The 18,694-nt window shown below is 36.7% G+C and overlaps 1 protein-coding gene across 4 annotated transcripts in view; it reads right to left on the reverse strand.

The window, feature by feature from the left end:
- ALS2 (ALS2, alsin Rho guanine nucleotide exchange factor) overlaps nucleotides 2,260-18,694 on the reverse strand; it is a 38,887-nt gene continuing 22,452 nt past the window's right edge. For 3 of the 4 annotated variants that reach the window (XM_021397457.1, XM_021397458.1, XM_021397459.1), the window contains exons 20-34: nucleotides 17,690-17,788; nucleotides 17,101-17,265; nucleotides 14,702-14,813; nucleotides 14,285-14,362; nucleotides 14,047-14,180; nucleotides 11,837-12,004; nucleotides 10,632-10,749; nucleotides 9,926-10,083; nucleotides 9,077-9,199; nucleotides 8,096-8,272; nucleotides 7,649-7,694; nucleotides 6,072-6,133; nucleotides 5,300-5,449; nucleotides 4,921-5,017; nucleotides 2,260-3,546 (exon numbers count right to left, since the gene is read on the reverse strand). In XM_021397457.1, coding sequence (XP_021253132.1) covers nucleotides 3,508-3,546; nucleotides 4,921-5,017; nucleotides 5,300-5,449; nucleotides 6,072-6,133; nucleotides 7,649-7,694; nucleotides 8,096-8,272; nucleotides 9,077-9,199; nucleotides 9,926-10,083; nucleotides 10,632-10,749; nucleotides 11,837-12,004; nucleotides 14,047-14,180; nucleotides 14,285-14,362; nucleotides 14,702-14,813; nucleotides 17,101-17,265; nucleotides 17,690-17,788 — 1,726 coding nt within the window. In that variant the 3' untranslated portion in view covers nucleotides 2,260-3,507. Of the gene's footprint in view, nucleotides 3,547-4,920; nucleotides 5,018-5,299; nucleotides 5,450-6,071; nucleotides 6,134-7,648; nucleotides 7,695-8,095; nucleotides 8,273-9,076; nucleotides 9,200-9,925; nucleotides 10,137-10,631; nucleotides 10,750-11,836; nucleotides 12,005-14,046; nucleotides 14,181-14,284; nucleotides 14,363-14,701; nucleotides 14,814-17,100; nucleotides 17,266-17,689; nucleotides 17,789-18,694 lie in introns of those variants that run through there. The other variant, XM_021397460.1, reaches the window with a different exon arrangement.

Consider the following 18,694-nt stretch of genomic DNA (forward strand, 5'->3'; position numbering starts at 1 on the left):
TACAGTATTTAGACAATCACTCTCGCATATGTAAAGCTGCTGATTAAAAGTAGTATGTTACTCCTTGTAACTAGATGTATCTGATGATATGATTAATCCTCCTTTCTTCTAAAACAAATACATATAGCTACACTGATGGTGCTATTATCTTGTTTACATGGTGGTAATACCACTAAAGCACCACCTCCTAGAAGAGCATCACACTCAAAGAAGAATACTTGAGCGCAGCAAACCATAGTCCTGTGAAGCAGGCAGCTTTACTTCCAGCTGTTTATTGCTAACAAGCTGGGCTGAAAACAAAACTGACAAGACGAGCACATTGATCACTAAATCAATTTAAATAGTACAAGGTTAGTGAGTTCATAGAAAGAATTTTCCATTCACATCTCTTCTACAGAATCTCTCACTATACAGGAGGTAGTTCCCTAGACTGTTTTTACAGCAGGGATGATTCAGGGATGAAGTCAATTTACTTTGAGCAAAAAGATTCAATGTATGCAGTACCTGGCATTCAAGTCAGACTATGCTGTGAAGATTAGGAATGAGGAGAAATTATCTTTTTAGTTCCTACTCCCTATTCATACACATCTCTAGTATTTAGCTAGTGGGAACTAAACAGCTACCACAAGTTTAATTAGTTTTGCCATAGCTATGGAAAGACATTAATTTCACAACTGCATGGGGGAAATGCATCTGTGTAGCACAATGGTTTCAGTACAGCACATAATTTCTTACCTGCGAACAGTGCAGAACACACCATATTCAGCTCTTGCAGAATTTCTGGAGAGAAAGAATATTTGTTGGATGTTAGTAAAGCAAGTATCCTCACTGCCCTAGCTAATCTATGGACATCCTCTCCTTTCTAATCCGCAGAAACCTAACCTTAGAACTACTCATTACCAGGGAGAACAAATCCCCTTAACCCTTTTCTTGCATAAAAAGTGTACTTTGTCTCTCTCTTAAGTGGTTTCTTACTCTCAGCAACTTCCCCACTTAATAGGACACCCAGCTTTTTATGTATGTTTTCAGTTACCATGCCTACAAACTACAACATGTAATACTGTAGCCTCGACCTTCCATTGTTCCTTACAGGATTTCCACTGCAACACGGAATATCCAGCTTTCAACTCAAAAATAAAAATAAAAAGATGAGGAAAAGAAATTAATTACCATAAGGTAATAGAGATAGAAGTCCTTCAGGTTAACTCATTCCTCAGTTAGATATAGAAATACCAAATCAAAGCTGCTGTGTATTAATTTCCTAATGCATCACAGCCCACGTAGGCTGTAAACTGGAATCTGTGTCAGAAACACATTTAATCCGAGGATTCTCTTCAGCCAATAACTAAGCTATATGTCAAAAAGGCAAAAAAAAAAATCCATCCCAGGCTTCTAATAATCAGCAAACTGAATTAATAAGTGATATTATTACTATTTTTAAAGTAATTTTTGCATAGATAGAAAAGGCAGATTTTTTGTCTTTTTTTTGAATTCTCAAGTTTATATCATACACAGTAAATGAAGTTAAACATTTTATGTTGTTACATATTTGTAGCTACACCATCTTTTTGAATGGCAGGAAGAGAATGGAAAAACATTCCCATCTGCAGGTGCATTCTCAGTTTAAGGCAGAGAAGCAATATGGAAGTAAAGTCAAACAGAAAAGGGTTCTTCACATGTCAAAGCTTGTGACTGAAATTATACGTTCTTCTGAAATACCGAAAGATGAGGATCACTGATGCTGAACAGTTACAAGAAAAAAACCAGATCTTTTGATGATTTGCACTCCTACAAAATGTGAAATAAATAATGAGTTTACCTTTGCAGATGAAAATTGGTTTACCTGGTTGTTCAGCGTAACTCCTTTTCAAGAAGCAATTCTGCTCCTGCAGTTTTCAGTTAAATATTTTTCTACATTGAATTCTGAGAGATGACTGCATGGAAAGGCACTTGCACAAAAGGTTAAGCATTAGAACTTGTGTCTTATACTTCAGTATACTCTCCACCCCTACTCATACATCTTTTTTTCAAAAAAAATTCCCAAACATTTGATAGATTGCCTTTTAAACATGTTTTTCTTTATCTCTCATCACATTATTCAGTATAATTTAAGCATAGGATTGAGATAAGAAAAATTGTTCATGAAAATGAAGAGGTCTATTATCTCTATTGCTGGTTGCAAATACAACAAGTATAACAATACAGGGCATCGCTCTGCCAGCATGACTCTCTCCCTTTAGTTGATAATGCTAAAAATGATTTCAGAAGGACCAATCTTTTCTTACTTTATTATGAAAATTGCTACATTACAGCCACTGTTCAAAACAGTATTTTGACATGGGGTTTCTTTCCATTTAAGTGCCAATACACAAGCCATGATTACTATTTCAAAAATATTATTAGCATTTTCTATGGTAGTTAGACATCTTAAACCATTATGACATTCCATAATCAGTTCCCCCCTCCTCATTTTTAGTGCCAGTCATGGTAAAGAACAGCTCCTACAATACCCAAATTATCCAGTAGTGTTATTCATATAAATTAAGTTAACCATAAACCACAGAAGAACACACACACACACACAAATCCCCCAGGGAAATTACTTGTTCTCTAAATGTTCAAAAATGCACCAGTGTGGTCTTTTTTTTCATCCTGATATATAAGTGACCAAGTAAGTTAACAAGCAGAAGTCTCAAACCTAATTCATTGTCAGCTTGTTCAAGAGCATGTTCCCATTGTCTTATCACATGGGCTTCTAAAGAAAGTTTGTTCTTAGACCCCTGGTTAATGAAACTTAACACTCTTCAGACTGAGTAATTAATTCAGTGCCAGAGTTTGAATTGGTCAGTGCCTTTTTAATCATTTCATAAACAGAAAGCATGGTGAATGCCTGTATATAATTCTGGCAAACAGGCAAGTCCATAATAGCATATTAATACTGCATTTTCAGTAACTCTCTTTCACCAGGATGCCTCAGAGCTTATACAGCCAAAACACTATAGGATATCCATTATAAATACTAACATATTTCTATTCTTAAATAAACCAATCTAATAGATTAATTCAGGAAGACTGAATGGTTCTGTGGTGCAATTCATCCTGTTTAAACAGCTCCGCTGACAAACCAGGAATAAAAAAAGAAACCTACTGCTTTAGAAGCCATGCGATCCAGACTTTTACACGTACTCTATGTAGATGCCATGCCTTTTTTTTAGTATTTTTAAATTAAAATGAGTAAATGATCTTTTAGAATAGGAAATTATTTCCTCTTGGCAAATACTCAACAAATCAAGTTTTGATCTTCATCACCACTTCACAGATAGCCTCTGGCTGCAGTTTTCCAATATTAAAATTGAAAGTTCAGACATAACTGAATGTTTTCATCTGTAACAACAGAACTGCAACATCAGAGTATTCTCAGTTTTAAGTGTCATGACAGGAAATAAAGTAGTATCACTGAAGTTGACTCAGTAGATAATCCCAAACAGACACGTCGTAAGCGGTGGTCTAGGTAAGCTTTTCATGTTGAATCTGGTAGTAGCATGCCTGAATAAAAACAAAGGTCATTTCAGCATATGTACCAGCTCTCAGCAAGCTGATAAAGAATCATATACAAAAAGGTTGATTTCTTCCCACCTCCCCCAGCCCTCCTTTCCTGTTCAAGAAAACAGGACTAGGCTTTCAGAAAGCAGGTATGATACAGTAAAATTGCAAAATAAAACAATCCTCTGACACTGTAAATAATCAAAAAGAACAGGAGCTTTTAAGTTAAAAGTTATGTCCAACTCTTTATTAAGAAAGATAGCATGACATATGATCTGGGCCTCTGAATAAATTTGTGTTTCTCCACTTTGCGAAGTAGAAGTACATTTTTTGCTTACAAGTCTTTGCCCTTTGACAGAAAGACCTCAAAATGAAAGCATTTCCCTACACTACAAGTATGCAGGTATTAATACATTTCAAAAGCGCGCAGATTGAAAAGCAAAGCTTCTGTCTGCTAGAGAAATACTTGAACCTTAACTTCCACACCTGATCTGCTGCTATTCACTCCTTAACGCTGGTTCAAATACACATTGGATCAGTCACAACCAGCAACTTTATATGTTTCAGTAAACACAAAATAAGATCCTGCTTCTACTAAATAGATTCTCGAAGAAAGTTTAAGCAACTAAGGCCTTCCTTTTTGCAGTACTGCAATAGGTATGAAAAAAAATTCTGCATCCAACTCCATTTCCAATTTGCACAGACAGAAAAAACAAATCATACTCAATTTACAGTTCAGCTTTAGATTTTTATTTTTCAGATTAACAGCCTCCCCCAAAACAACTCCACAGCAGAGCTCTACACACCTGACTTGTCATGAAACCCACTTGTTTCAACAGTTTTGATGAAACAACTTACTTTCACTATGGAAGTCCTAGCTGTACAGTGGATTATTATCAGGAAAGACCCTCCCCTCCTCCATGCTTATAAAGAGAAGGATACTAATTAGACTGTGGAAAACGAAGATGACTTATTTTACAAAATTGAATTCTTAAGCCATCTTGATGTAGTCTGACTTAAGCATTATCAGAATTTTTAATCTCAAAAAAAGCACCTCTTTCCAATTTTTATAAAAGGAGTAAGGTTTCATAAATTGCAAGAAAAAGAAAGGTACACCTGATCATATAGAATAGTCAAGAGCAACTTGTTTTACACTTGAATAAAGTACAGTTGCACATTGCACCATTTTCTTAGCAGTTTCTATAATTGTTAGGCTATCCTAAGCTTTAAGTTTCCTTGCTCATCCTAGATAAAAATTAGACAAAAACTTAAAGTTAAATCCTGATGTTCACACAATTGACCTAATTCGATCATCACTGCTTAAAGCTGATTAATTTCCAAAGAAAATTTTTTCATAACGCTGAAGAATTTTCATACCTTCAAAGTGGTAAACATGATGCCTTGTTCCCCATGTTGCAGGTAAGGATCCATCAGGTCTTCAATTAAGTGCACCTCAGACCCCAAATTCCTTATCCTGTCACATGAGGGGGAACAAAACAGAACAAGTGAAGACACAGTACATGATAAACTGGGCAAGAAATAGTCTTTTTCCTAACCTCATTCTGAGATCACAGTCATCTCAGTTTTGACTCTCCAAAATACATCAGGTCAAAGCAAACAACTAAACCAGAAATTTTACTGAACTACAAAAAGCTAAGAATTAGTCCTATAATGAAAAGCTTGAGAGTTTAACACAGGCATGAGTACTAAAACGGGCCATGCTCAACTTGTGCCTGATGCCAATGCTGGCACCTACCTGGCTCGTAGCACCACATAGAGAAAAACGGGAAAAAGGTCATCCATGGACCACAGAAAATCTTCCTGAAGACTCTCAAGTACGTTCTGAGATATCTCTTCAAAAGTCTGCTGGATTACCTTCAGTTTGTCAGCTGGCGTAAATGTGGTACTGTTTGGAGAGCAAAAGCAAAACAGGATAACAATAAGAAGCAATGTATCTGCATCTGAATTTGGAAGACAGTTTACTAACTAGCTTTCCCCCCATGCAAGAAGATAAGCTAGATCATTCATAGCAGAACAGTCACTGCTTGCAAAGGCTGCGTAGTACACCCCAGTCTATAGCTACCAGTTCAACGCACACTACGCCAACAAGACTATCCTCACAGTTTAAAGCTAGTTAAACACTGTGGAAGGGAAGGGGAAAAAGACTTAAGTTCTTACAACAGAATTCTTTATGTCAGCTGACAGACCTAAGCCATCCCCATATAACAGGTCATTTTATCCTAACTGTTTAAAAATTCACATGCATATTTCATTAGATATCCTTTTGCTTTTGAATTTAAGTGTCTATAGACAAATTTCTCCAATAGTCACCCTTACAAGGCTATACGTCATTCCCCATCAGGAGAATTTTTAACATTTGTAGTAGGAACTCTGAAACTTCTAGCTTGCCTAAAAATAGACCTTGCCTACCACGGTGAACAAACATAAGGAAGAAAAGGATCACAGTTAAGTAGATGCCATTAGAGCAGAACTAGTAAAGAACTAAAAGACAAGCTTTAGAGAATTACCTGATTTGCTGTAAACATTCAACTGCAGAAGCAAAGCAGGCATCTTTTGTATTTGATGATACCTGCGTAACCATGAGAAGATTTGTCATTCAGGTTTAGCAACCCACTCTTCAGGGAAAAAAGCAGCATATCACGTAACATTGTCATAAAAGACTTTCAGACTTCCAGTGCAAAGAGAAGGGAACGTGCCTGGAAGCTAAAGTCATCCAGGAAAGCTGTCCATGTATTTACGTGAGAAGTCCTACCAGTTAAAAATCACAGATCAATACACTTGGAGCAAATAGAAAAGAACTGGTGTAATTGTGAGCTCTTCATAAGCAGCTGAGCCTACAACTTTCTAAATGAAGGAGAGAAAGCATAGATGGATGCATAAAGACCCAGAGAAATTCACAGAAATAAGGTAACTGGATGAGAGAAGTAGATAAGCAAGATGTCTCGCTGAACACATCCTGTTTAATAGATGGATGACCACAGCAAATAAGGTAAATAGTTGCAGATAGCATCGGACACTGTGTAATTCAAAGATATGCTGCGTAGTACTTCATAGTGGAGGGGTGCTGCTCTATAACAGAAAAGAAACAGCCCTAAACAAACAGATGGGTAAACATTTCAGGCAGCTAATAAGAATTCTTGCTTAGTACCTAAAAATACAAAAGATTTGCAGCAACTCAACGTATTATTCATGAATTTCGGAACATTTCAAGGCTAAGTGGAGGCGTGCATCATGTTTCCTCAGGTGAATCTTGAACTCTAAAGTGTCCCACCATTCATGTTTTGGGAAAGAGGGGAGATAACTTGCTGGGAACCCACAGTCTCATGGAAAGGGAGGATAAGCAGCAGCTTTGGTTATTACTATAAACCTGTAACATTTCACTTCTATCAAGGAATAGCAGATTGCTCATGCTCAGCAATTAGCATGATCGAAACGATGCTTACAATAACTACAAATTTTGGCCAAGCCACAGTTATAAAAACAAAAGAGATAATCTGAAGGCAGGGGGATCTAAACGACTGCAAGAAACTCAGAGGTTTGAATAAAAATAGGCTGGCTCATAAACAGATGTGTTGTGAAATACACTGTAAAAGTTGAAACTGTTCAGAGTCATGGTTATTGAAATAATTATTACTGGAGCACAGAGACTGAGCACTATATTACTACTGTTCAAGACCAGTGTTCAGCCTCTGTCAATACGATGAATAAGAATAAAAATAATTCAGTTCTCCTAATCAGAATACATGTAATAGCACAACTTTCAAACAGCTTGAAAATCTGGTAGACATTTTTTCCTCATACATTTTCATAACTGGAGACCAAGCAAAATGGTTACAAATTTCTTCCTGAACTAGAATTTCTTACAGAATGAAACTGTATATGATAAAGCTGCACAAAGAGCTATTCTAAGTAATCACTGATGTAGCTTTTAAGTAGCAGAGACATTTTTTAGGGATCAAGATAATGCAGCATCTCTTCAGCAAAAAGGTTTGTCAAAAGTTCTTTGACCTATTCTTTATGACTTCAACTTCTTTAAAGACGAACTGAACAAAGTATACTGTAAGTCAAGGCCCAACGAACATACCTTTCTACTCTCACCAAGGATGGATACAGTTCCTGGCCAAAATTTCCTGCAAGAAACCCGAAACAATCTATTCAGATAACAGAGCCTATTGATTTAAAGTATTATTTACCTTATGAAAACAAAGTTATCATGCTCTTTTCTGAGTCAGAGCATCTCTTCCAACAGGTAGAACTATATCTAGCATGGATAAGTGGAAAATACTCAGATTTGAAATGCCTCCCTCTAGTTTTGTAGTGATACCAATCCTCATTCCCCTGCTCTCCCCATTTTTTTTTTTCTTATGAGAGAAGCTTTGATTCATGCTCTCAGTCACAGTAATTAGCTTGAAGAGATATTTACATGTATTTTAATCAGAGAAATGAACTCCAGACAATCTTTGACTTGCCTTATCTAATAACACACCATAATCTTTCTTTAAGTTTTGTTTTAGCGTTGAAACATACTTACACTTGCACTCCAAGAAAACTTAGAAGAGCCATATCAGTTTGTTTGTTTAGACGTAAAACACATTCCCAGTAAACATCTTCCTCACGCTCATTGTCTAAGGCATATAACATAAATAGAGGTGGATAGAGTCGTGGCAGTAGTACAGGGAGCAGCAAGCCAAAACTGGTTACCACATAGCTATAAAAAGAAGAGGAAGATGGGGTGAATAGAAAGACACCAAAAAAAAAAGACAACTATAAAGAAAGAATGAAAAAAATTGATTGGAAAAAAAAATTTATTTTAGTATGAATTTATTCTATGAGGAAAGAATAATATAGAAAGTACAAAAAAATCTGTGCTGAGAAATACTTAGCAGTAACCTTTATTTGTAGTCCACACACAGAGCGCTCACTGGGGAGCTGTAGTTCATGTTTTACCTGCATATTCAAGGTAATCATTTGGCTCCCATTCTGAGCCACTCCACTGACAGCTTAGCTTTACCTTCAAAGCACAAGCTAAAAAAAAAATGGGTAAAGTCCCCGCAAGTTGCTTGACCAATGTGAAGTCATTGGTTTCTTTGCATCAAGCTGTAATCTTAACAGGGAAAGCTGAACATCGGGTACCTACTAACACCATCTACACAGATAACTGGGGTCTTCTCAGAAGGTTCTCTCTGCTGATCCCTCCTTCCTTCTGTTGCCCACAACTGATGTGGCTATGGACAGGACAATTGTGGAATCAAGGTTGAGCTCCACGTGAAATTTGCACTTGACCTGCATTAGCCCAATACTCATATTCCAAATATTCTTCTGAAATCCAGGCCTAAGTTCAAACTTGTTTCTAAATCAAAACCAAAGGAAAAAACATCTGCTTAGATCCACAAGCTAAACATAGGGCTTTTTTGTTGTTGTTGTTGTTTTTTATCCCTCTCAAGGAAGAACTGTTAACAGAAGATGAAGTGAGGCCTTCATTAGCTCACAGGGGTTTTTCTGCTTTATGTACCCTGGCTCAGGAGATTCTGATCTGGAGTCAGATTTGCCACTGCAGAATGATCGCCTTCCCTTTATTTCCGTCGGCTGAAATGGAATTGTGCTGCCCTCTTCCGGAAGATCAGGGAACAAGAACCTAAGAGGCAATACAAATGGTAACATACGAAAATTTGAAGCAATTTCCACAAAATGCAGCATAAAAAGAGATTATTGGAGATGAAAGATTAAGTCTCCCAAATTACAACATGGCATGACTAAAACAGCACAGATAATGTATGTACAGTACCACCCACCTGGAATAAAACTTAGAAAGGCTATACCCTTACACGTCAAAGAGACCTCGGCCACTCTGACATCACCTCCCTACAGATAAGGCTTCTAGTGGTTACTAATTTGGATCCTGCCAATCTCAAAGCAAAAATACTCCATTTAAAACTGCAATTGCTCTGAAGAATCTAAGCAAACACTTGATATCAACATGGATGAGCCACATTCCTAATAACCTTACTGGAATATGCTGCAATTTCCTATTCTCGCTACTCTTCTAAACCCTTTGAACACTGTCTTCTCACAGCATGAATATCCAAACACGCTAAATTAGAAATCTGTACTGAACACTCCTCACCCGCATTCTGAAGTGCAACGTGGGATATATGTCACTGGATTAAAGTCTAATTATTTTACTATTATTTTGATAGAATACTGAAGACATCTCAGAAAGTTTAAGGAAATATAATCAACATCCAAAACAGTGCAAAAATGCTGGCACACTTAAACTACATAAACAATAGACTGTTTCAGTATTTGAGATATTTTTTAAAAAGTCAGCAGTAGTTTGACTAAAACACTGGAGTCTCATTACCTAACCAATTGGAAGATGCGCTTGAGATAGGACTTGATCTCTCTTACTGCCTCCTGCAGTAATCGTCGATTAGCTCCTACTCCAACATAAGTCATTCTGTAGACAGCTACTAGTGTTTCCACCAGCTTGCCCAATGGATGGAGAGGAGTATCACATGCCTGATGTGAAAGACACCAATTGCCTGGTCAAATAGGTCAACCCGCTAGGCAGGCTGAAGAAAAAAAGCAGAACTAGAGACAGATCAGAAAACCAACAACACAATTTGAAACAAAATATTACAGCTACATCAACAAATGACCATTTGAACTAAGAAATTTATGTATTAGCTGAATATGGGCTCTTACACTGGTCAAGACAGTACAAGAGCGTGCTACTGCTTGAATAAGTACAAAAATTAACAGGATATAATCGACAAGTACTTCAGGATGCTCTGCTAGGATCCACTGCATAAAAATCAAAACAGCAACTGAGAAGAAACGGACTTTAAGGAAATATTCATTAGATACACGGTGATTTCAATCTTAGTTAACGACTGTTAAACTCGGTGACTTAGGAAGTTATATGTAAATATGAATGAATACAGCCTGGACTATAAACATGCAAATATTAAAGGGATTCAAGGAAGCTCTTACACAAGTTGTAGCTCAAATGAATTTAACATAATGCCTTGCCAACAAGCTATGTGAACATTTGATAATCACAATACCTTTATCAAATATTTTTTTATATTTTCATATTTTTCCAGGGTGAAGGCACCAATGTGTTGTGGAATGAATTCCAGACTTTCCAGGGTCTGAGTATGAGAACGGCTCAGTAATTCTGGACTGCATTTGTAAAAAGGACAAAGATGTACCGATTATTTGAGACATAGAGTAGGAATAAAAACTGAAGCTAAACATGGAAGTTACCACAAGAAAGTGACAAGCCGCAAAAAAAAAGATGGCAGAAGTACACATAGAAAACTAGTCAATCCTCTTATTCCCTTCAACTTTCAAAGTCTTACTGAATCCTTCAGCCTGAACTTCATCTTCCATACCTGCTGCTCAAAAATTCTGAAACTTTACTTAAGCAAACTGAATTTGAAAAACACTGTGGAAATACTCATCCACAGACTCATTTTTATTACAAAATCCTAACTCCGTAAAAATCAGGAACACAGAAGACACCAATACGGACCCTGACAAGACATCCAGGAACTACCAGCAATTTGTCACTACACATTTCCTGGATATCAACAGTATTTACTAAGAGTCACACTATTAATTTTACAGTAAGTTTCTTGACATTAAAAGCCAGCTTCCTGCATTAGTCTTCTGAGCTCGCTTACAGCTATTTCTCTCTTTCTTTGTATAGTCAAATCTGCTAAACGAGCCTTTTGTGAAACATCCTGAAAAGTCTATCCCTTTTTATTGTGTTTTTTTGTTTGTTTGTTCATTTGCTTTATGGCTTTTTTTGTTGTTGTTCTTTTGGTTTTGTTTGTTCTTGTTTTTTTTTGGGTTTTTTTTTTGGTTTTTTTTTTTTTTAAATCTCATGGAAAAGACTATTATCCAAGAAACCTTTTCTTCCTGCTCCTTGAATTTCCATTCATTGTATTTTCCTGATTTTTCTGCACTGATTTCAGTTGTGACAACTGAACATTCCCTTATCAGGCTACCTGATAAAGATCTTCCAGTAGTAATTAGCTAGCACCTTATTAATACAGACTGAATAATCTACCAGCTTGTAACCACCTGAACTAATGCTAAACACCGTGTCCCTGAAAGAGAGATGTTTGTATTAAGAGTTCTGTTTTGATGTTTTGTTATTGTTGTATTCACAACACACACAATTTTTAGTTTCTAGAGTAGAGTACAACTCCAATCTCTTTCAATACTTTCTTCATCTTGAAAACTACATTCCCTAGGAGCCAACCTGTCTTTGTGTTGCCGTCGGTTGGTGGTCAGAGCCACTGCAATGTTGTCCCAAGCCTTCCATCTATCACCCTGGCCTGGGCTCTCACAGCCAAGCTGGTTCCAGCATTCTTCAAATACAGCCTTCCATTTCTCATCAGGAGGCACTGCCAGGATCCCAAGTTTCCGCCTAATAAAATGACCAGTTAGTCTGTTAAAATCAAATGGTCTGTAACAACACTTTTAGACTTAAGTGGTTTCCATAGCTAATGTCAACCAAACATCTCAAAGAACTTTACCTTAAGCTCATATACTTAATAGTTTCTTACCATTTATCACTAAGAATAAACCTAGTACTTGAAAGAATTTCTTGACTTAAAAAGAGGTTAGGTAAACTTGTATTTATACTTACCATTCTCTTTCTTGCTGAGTAACAGCTCTGAAATATGTATTAATCCATGTAACTTTATAATCTACTACAAGATTGAAATGTTTTTAATGCCTATGTGTGGGAGCAACTATGAATGTTACTACTTTATGCACGTCAGTCAATCTTTTATTGTTCCAAAAACACCTTGTTTAAATATGAAAAGTACTTATCTGTTTTACAGTAAAATACAACATACCGTGATTGATGAGTCTTATCTACACCACTGGTGTTCACTCAGAAGATTTGGACACATTCACATAATAAGAACATAGTACGAAGATATCCCAAACATCTCATGATCTTGGAATGTACAAAATAGCCTAACTACACAGATAAACAACAAAAATCGATCTATGGCTTCTGTCCCAAAAGTATTATCTACAGATAATGCTGCATCACATATCAGGGATGAGGTGGTAGAAAGCAAAACAAGTGCAGGCATCTTTTCACTGACAGCCATTGTTCAGGGATTCTCTATACACAAAACCAAGAACTGCTGCCTATCCATATTCAGTCATAAAACTGAATATAGGGCTTCAAAAAGCCTTCAGAAAGCAAATAGAACTGTTCAGCCTGGCAGTGTTTTTCTTGATTTAAATCAAGTTTCAGAAACTGTCAGACCTTTCATAAATACCTTTTCCCCACCAAATTTAGATAAGAACTAGCAACACTGACATTTCTCCATGCTTCCAGTCTCATGAAGCAGAAAAAGGCAGCTTACAAGCTTTTTCACAAATGACATCAGAAGATTTTTCAGTCTCCAGAGAGACTGAAAAGCATTGATGAAACCCTTATTTCACAAGCTATGTTCACAAATACGTACATACATTTATTCATAGACTCCCTACTGGGGTAAAAACAGACAGTTGCTAAGGTTGTAAGTGTTCAGTACAGCAGGGAGGCCTGTGTAACTCCATGCCCATTGTGGGTGTCAGCACTGTCAAAAGAAATTACCAGGGAATGCTTCAGGAAGCATACCAAGAAGTTATCTAGATTAAAACAGTTGTGTTTCCCATTTTAATCTGAAATTTGAGAGTAAGCTTCAAAGACACTGAATTCTGCACAACTACTACTAGTATTGCAGACCAGTACACAGCGCTACTAAACACTGAACTTTCATGTACCGCTCTTCTTAAAATTTACTTAAGTTTCTTCTACTCAAAGATTATGATTTAGATAGAACAAATGTGCAGTTTCTTTCCAGAGATTATACAACTGCTACAAATAGTATTACACATGCTTTGCAAAATTATTTTTGTTAAAATGCCTTTTGTTTTATTTTTGGCAATGGAGCAATTCAAGTATTTTGAATTTCTGCCCTGTTTGGAGGAGTTGTAGTAGTTAGCTAATTCTGTCCAAGCATACCCTTATTGACATTATTAAATTACCATCAGAGTCACTAGCAGAAGGTAGAATACTCTGTGAATCATTTAATCACTCAAATGTAACTTCGTCTCCCTCACAGATATAATCATAAATCATTAGATACGAACTCAGGTTCTAACAGCCAGTCCAGATATAAATAAAAAACAGTGCGACTGCTGCAGGCCAGTAGCAACACGTCAAGTATCCTGTAATTTTATACCATTACTCAAATAGTAATGAATACCACAACAGCTATGAAATAAGGTTTTTTCTTATTTTTTAGAGAGGAGAGAAAAGGAATCAAAAAGGAAACATCTTCTCAAAATCTCATTTTTTCTTTGGAAAAAATAATTTAACCAGCCTCTGAAAAAAGCAAAGGCTTACATTAGACAGCATTACTGAATCACATCAGAAATTATTTCTTTTTCAACACTCACAATGCTTTAGGCTTATCCTTCTCACTCTCATATAAGCTAGGCTTGAAGTAGGTTCCTGTGATTTTTATTCCAGATCCCCACTCTCCACTGAAGAGACCTTCAATATAATCTCCATTTGGCAAGGTCAGTGTTCCCTTGAGAAAACATAACAAAAATTGAACTGAAAGCCATTGGGAAACAAAGTACAAAATTATTATTATTTTAAAGGTAACAGTTTACAAATGATTGTAATATCCACCTTTCCACTCAGAGTCCAGTTATCTGAAAATTCCCCTTCATAAACTGTATCATCCTCAGAAAGCAGAATGCCAGTCCCCTGCGAAGAGAAACATAAATAACAGAGCTGTAATTATAATAGAAGGCCAGACTACAGATCTAAAGATGCACTGAAATATTTGCTACTAATTCTTAACAAGTTATTTTTTTGTGGGTTTTTTTTTTTAAGCAACTTCCACAGTAGTCATAGGTAAAAAAAACACCAGGAACATAGACAGATAAAAAGTAAAAAAAAAAAAGAACAGTACAACAGAAGGTTAGAAGAACAGAAGGCTTACACAATTGAACATATTATTATATATGACCAGCCATCTACCCCAGAAAGGTACTACATCTAGAGGACAAGTTACTGTAGCACAAATCCTAGCGCTCAACTCACCATCATTTTGTTAGTGCTGAAGGCTCCTTCATAATACAATCCAAACTGAGTAACCACAACACCATTGCCTTGGCAAAGGTCATCTTGCCACATTCCCATATACTTTTCTCCTCTGAAGAAAAAATTAAGTAGAAATAATGCAGCTGAATACATATCTTCTCTTTCTATGGATTTATTCTGGTGTTTGACCATCACAAAACACATTATAAATGAGTTATATATCACTTGCTACAAGTCTGTCAATCCAGTTTCACTAGATTAAAGAGAATAAGTCTTTTTGATAGAAAGAAACTCTAAAGAACTTCCTTTAACAATTCACATTACAGATTGGCTATATCCAAGCAAATTGTTCCTGATTGCCTGAAACAGCTAAAGCCCAGTTAAGATCAATTTCTACCCAAAGGAACCCAAGCTGTAGTTACAGCAAATAAGAAACAGAGAAGCGTAAGTCTGATCCAGTTCAGCAAACAAGTTGCATGTGAAAAGAGATCTTCAGCTTCATTAGGCATCTACCCGACATTTTTGACAGTTACTTAGAACAGATGCAATAAGCTTATTTTAGGCAGTCTGCTGCAAAAGTTTTTATTTCTTTACCTAGGCTGGATGACTCAAATTGAGGGGATAATAAAAGAAATCAGAATGTTCTACGTGGGGAGTAAGAAGGAGGCCTACAAAGTCAGCTGACACTTGAAAATGCTATTAGAGCACCACAAATTTAAGGAAATAGGTTATATTGTGGTAAGCTTCTGGACAATATCTCTACGAATGCTGCGAGAAAAAGTGATCAGACAGTATTAAATAGTCTTTCAGTCTATTTAAAATACTTTTTTTGTGACCATTTCATTCCTCAGAGGTCAGATTAGTGTTTGAAACTAAGAGCAAGTTCCAAATCTTTTGAAACACTTTCTAGTTTTTCTTAAAAAGAACAGGATGTTTTCTGTACACAAGCAACAAACAGAATTAACTTAAAGGACATTCTATTTGCTTTTAGAGGGAAGCTAATGATCCATTCAATAGAACTCTGCTTATTACAGAGCAATTTGTGTCTAGTATCCCCAAATAGTTACAGCCAGAATAAGGAGATCAAACCCAGGCTTTAATCTGAATTTAGGAATATCTTCCAGAAGTTTAGATCAATAACCTAGCAGGATTCTGACCTGATCCATCATGCTGACTACATGGGTTTCTGTTGGGTGACAGCTTCTTAAAGAGAGAGGTTCAGCATGTTCAGTTATCAGATGGACACTCAGAATAGAAGTACTGCTTGCTCAAATGGCTAGTTTGCAATAACGACAGCAAGTTATAATAAGACTCTGTAATTATGCCTCATTTGCCTGGGCTGAAGAATAAGAAATGAAGAAAACAAACCCTTTAGCCACAAGTGTTTGCATATATCCTCTGAGATCAGAAAAAAAACAACTACTGAGATTTGAGGAACTCTGGAATAGAAAGTAAATAACACATTCTCTTCCTCACCCACCCCCATGAACTGCCACTGCATACACAAAATTCTGGAGGTGAAGGGAACTGCCAGGAAAGCTCCCATCTCTTCAGTTTGTCCTAGCTAAATGAATAAAGCACTCAGAGACATTCCAACACTAGACTATAAGAAAATACCACCACCACATATCAAGACTAAACGCAAAACTGAGGTTAGGCAATACCTAGAGGTACTCTAGCTCTGTTTCAAGAACTACACACATGCTTCTTTCACCTTCAGTCTTCTTACTATTCTGCTTTGTCAGTGAGCTTTCACTCCAGTTAAACCTAAACTGGTTTCTTGAGCTCCAACCAAAAGATCTCTTTTCAGAAATGAAACAACATTGATTTGGAGACCGAAAAGGCAAAGTTACACTGATCTGTGCTCAGAAAGCATTTACTTAATGTATATTTTTAGTGCAATCCGGAAACAATTCTATTTCTGAAGTCACCACTTTACTAACCTGCTCTGAGAGGAAATATCTTCCCTTCATAGCACTGACAGAATTAGTCTACAAAATACCTGAGTCTGAGCTGAAATTTAACTTAGTCTTGTATAGCAGGTCACTGAACAACTCAGTCTTTACAGGTCTGAGATCAAAGAATACTTCTCATAATATTCACAAAGCTTCCAACACTAACACAGTATCCCTCGCTAAGGCACCATATCCAGCGCTAGCTTTCAGACAAGAGTATGGCAATAAAGACATGCAAGAAATAAATCTGATTCCAGATACAGCAAGAAAAAGAAATCTCTAGATTCATTCTTAAGACTATCGATACAGAAAGTCTAGTGCAAGTAGGAAAACAAGACACCACTGCAAAAAGAGCAGGAAAGAATTTGATCAGGTAGTAATAGCAGTTCTAGCACACAGGCATGTTGTATCAGTGCTTAAGAATTCAAGCAACTCAAATCTTACCTTGTAATATCATCAAAAACCCCATAACCACTCTTCTTATCCATTGTCCACTGTCCAATGAACATACTGGGAGAAGAAGAGGTCAGCTTCCCGCTGCGCAGGAGACCATGGCCGTGACGCATGTTATCCTGAAAGCATCCTTCATATACTTCACCAGAAGCATAGCTATGAAAGAAAAAAAAACCTAATAAGTAAGATTCCTGTAATTTGATGTCCCCTTTTTTCTTATAAGAACTACGCTTCAGCCATACCAAGTAAAAACTATTGTTAAGGTATATTTGGGATATAAGTGAGCTTTGTTGTTTTAAAGGCAACTTCTCCCCAGCAAGCAAGACTGCTATATATTACTCATCTCTGAAGAAAAAAGAAGAATATCATGAATTATTGAAAGGTGGTAGCAACTGTAGAATAGATGTTAACAACAGAACAAAAAATGAATATAATTGTGAGCGATTTAAAGTAAAAGCAGAAAATAAACTAAGCTAAATATAGACCTATATACATGGGGCTGGTTGGCAAGAGAACAGAGAACCAGAAAATCAGGCCTGCTCTCCCTTCTGCAATGAGGGCAACACAAATGCTAAGTTACCTGTAGACTCCATGCCCACACATTTTGCCTTCCTTCCAGTAACCCACATAGTGGTCATCCTTATTCAAGGCTTTATTTGGCACTCTGTATTCACCATACCTGTCAGTGCACAGAAATGGAACACAAGCAGCTATAATACCAATGCACTTCATCAAAAGACACAAAACCCATCCTAAAATCAGAATGCTCTACATTTTTGTGCATCTCTAACTACGTCAGTTACAGATTTATGTAAAGAGAGAAAGCAAATTTCAGCATCATTAGTTCAATTTAGTCAGTACTGCTTTTTCTGCTGTTTGATTAGAACGCTGTTCTAAGCCTTCCCCTCTCTACCACACTGCAGCATTCTTCTTAGACTTCCTAAAGACAAGAGGCTTCTCCTATCTTATGTCTACCTCGGTTGTCTTCAAGTCTTGATAACTCAAATGCACCATTATTGCAGGGAGAGAACATTTAAAAAGAAAAAAAAGATCCTAGCTTCCAACCATGCTCAAGCAGTTGCATATAACTGTTCGTATTTTCACTTTGCCCAAACAGACAATTGATTTGTAGGGCTTGGTCTCATGAAGAGATTAAAATTCTGTTATAAAGATTCTCCTGTTATAGTTTAACATTTGCCAATAGCTAAGGTGCATGTTAACAATCTGCCTGCAGCCTGACCACGTTTCAATTTCTCCTCTGACTCGATACTTTGAAAACACAACTGGAGTTCAATAGGATTCCTTAGATATTTTAACCCTGCCCTGCACAGACATGTCTGCTCACAAGATTCATGTAAGAATGCCTTTGGAAAGTTAACCCTGTAGCCTCAATAATGCCGTAAGCAGATTCTTAGCGATGGATTAACTCAAAGCTGTATAATCAACTATTAGTTTACTTTCAAGAGGTCTCACTTGTTTCATAAGATAAATTGAGAATGTCCAGGACTCACTCCTATTCATCCTATTCTCAAACTCCTCTGACCTTATTATCTTAGTCATCAGGATTATACACTTGCCTCATTCA

This window comes from Numida meleagris, chromosome 5, assembly GCF_002078875.1.
Source record: "Numida meleagris isolate 19003 breed g44 Domestic line chromosome 5, NumMel1.0, whole genome shotgun sequence".
NCBI lineage: Eukaryota > Metazoa > Chordata > Aves > Galliformes > Numididae > Numida > Numida meleagris.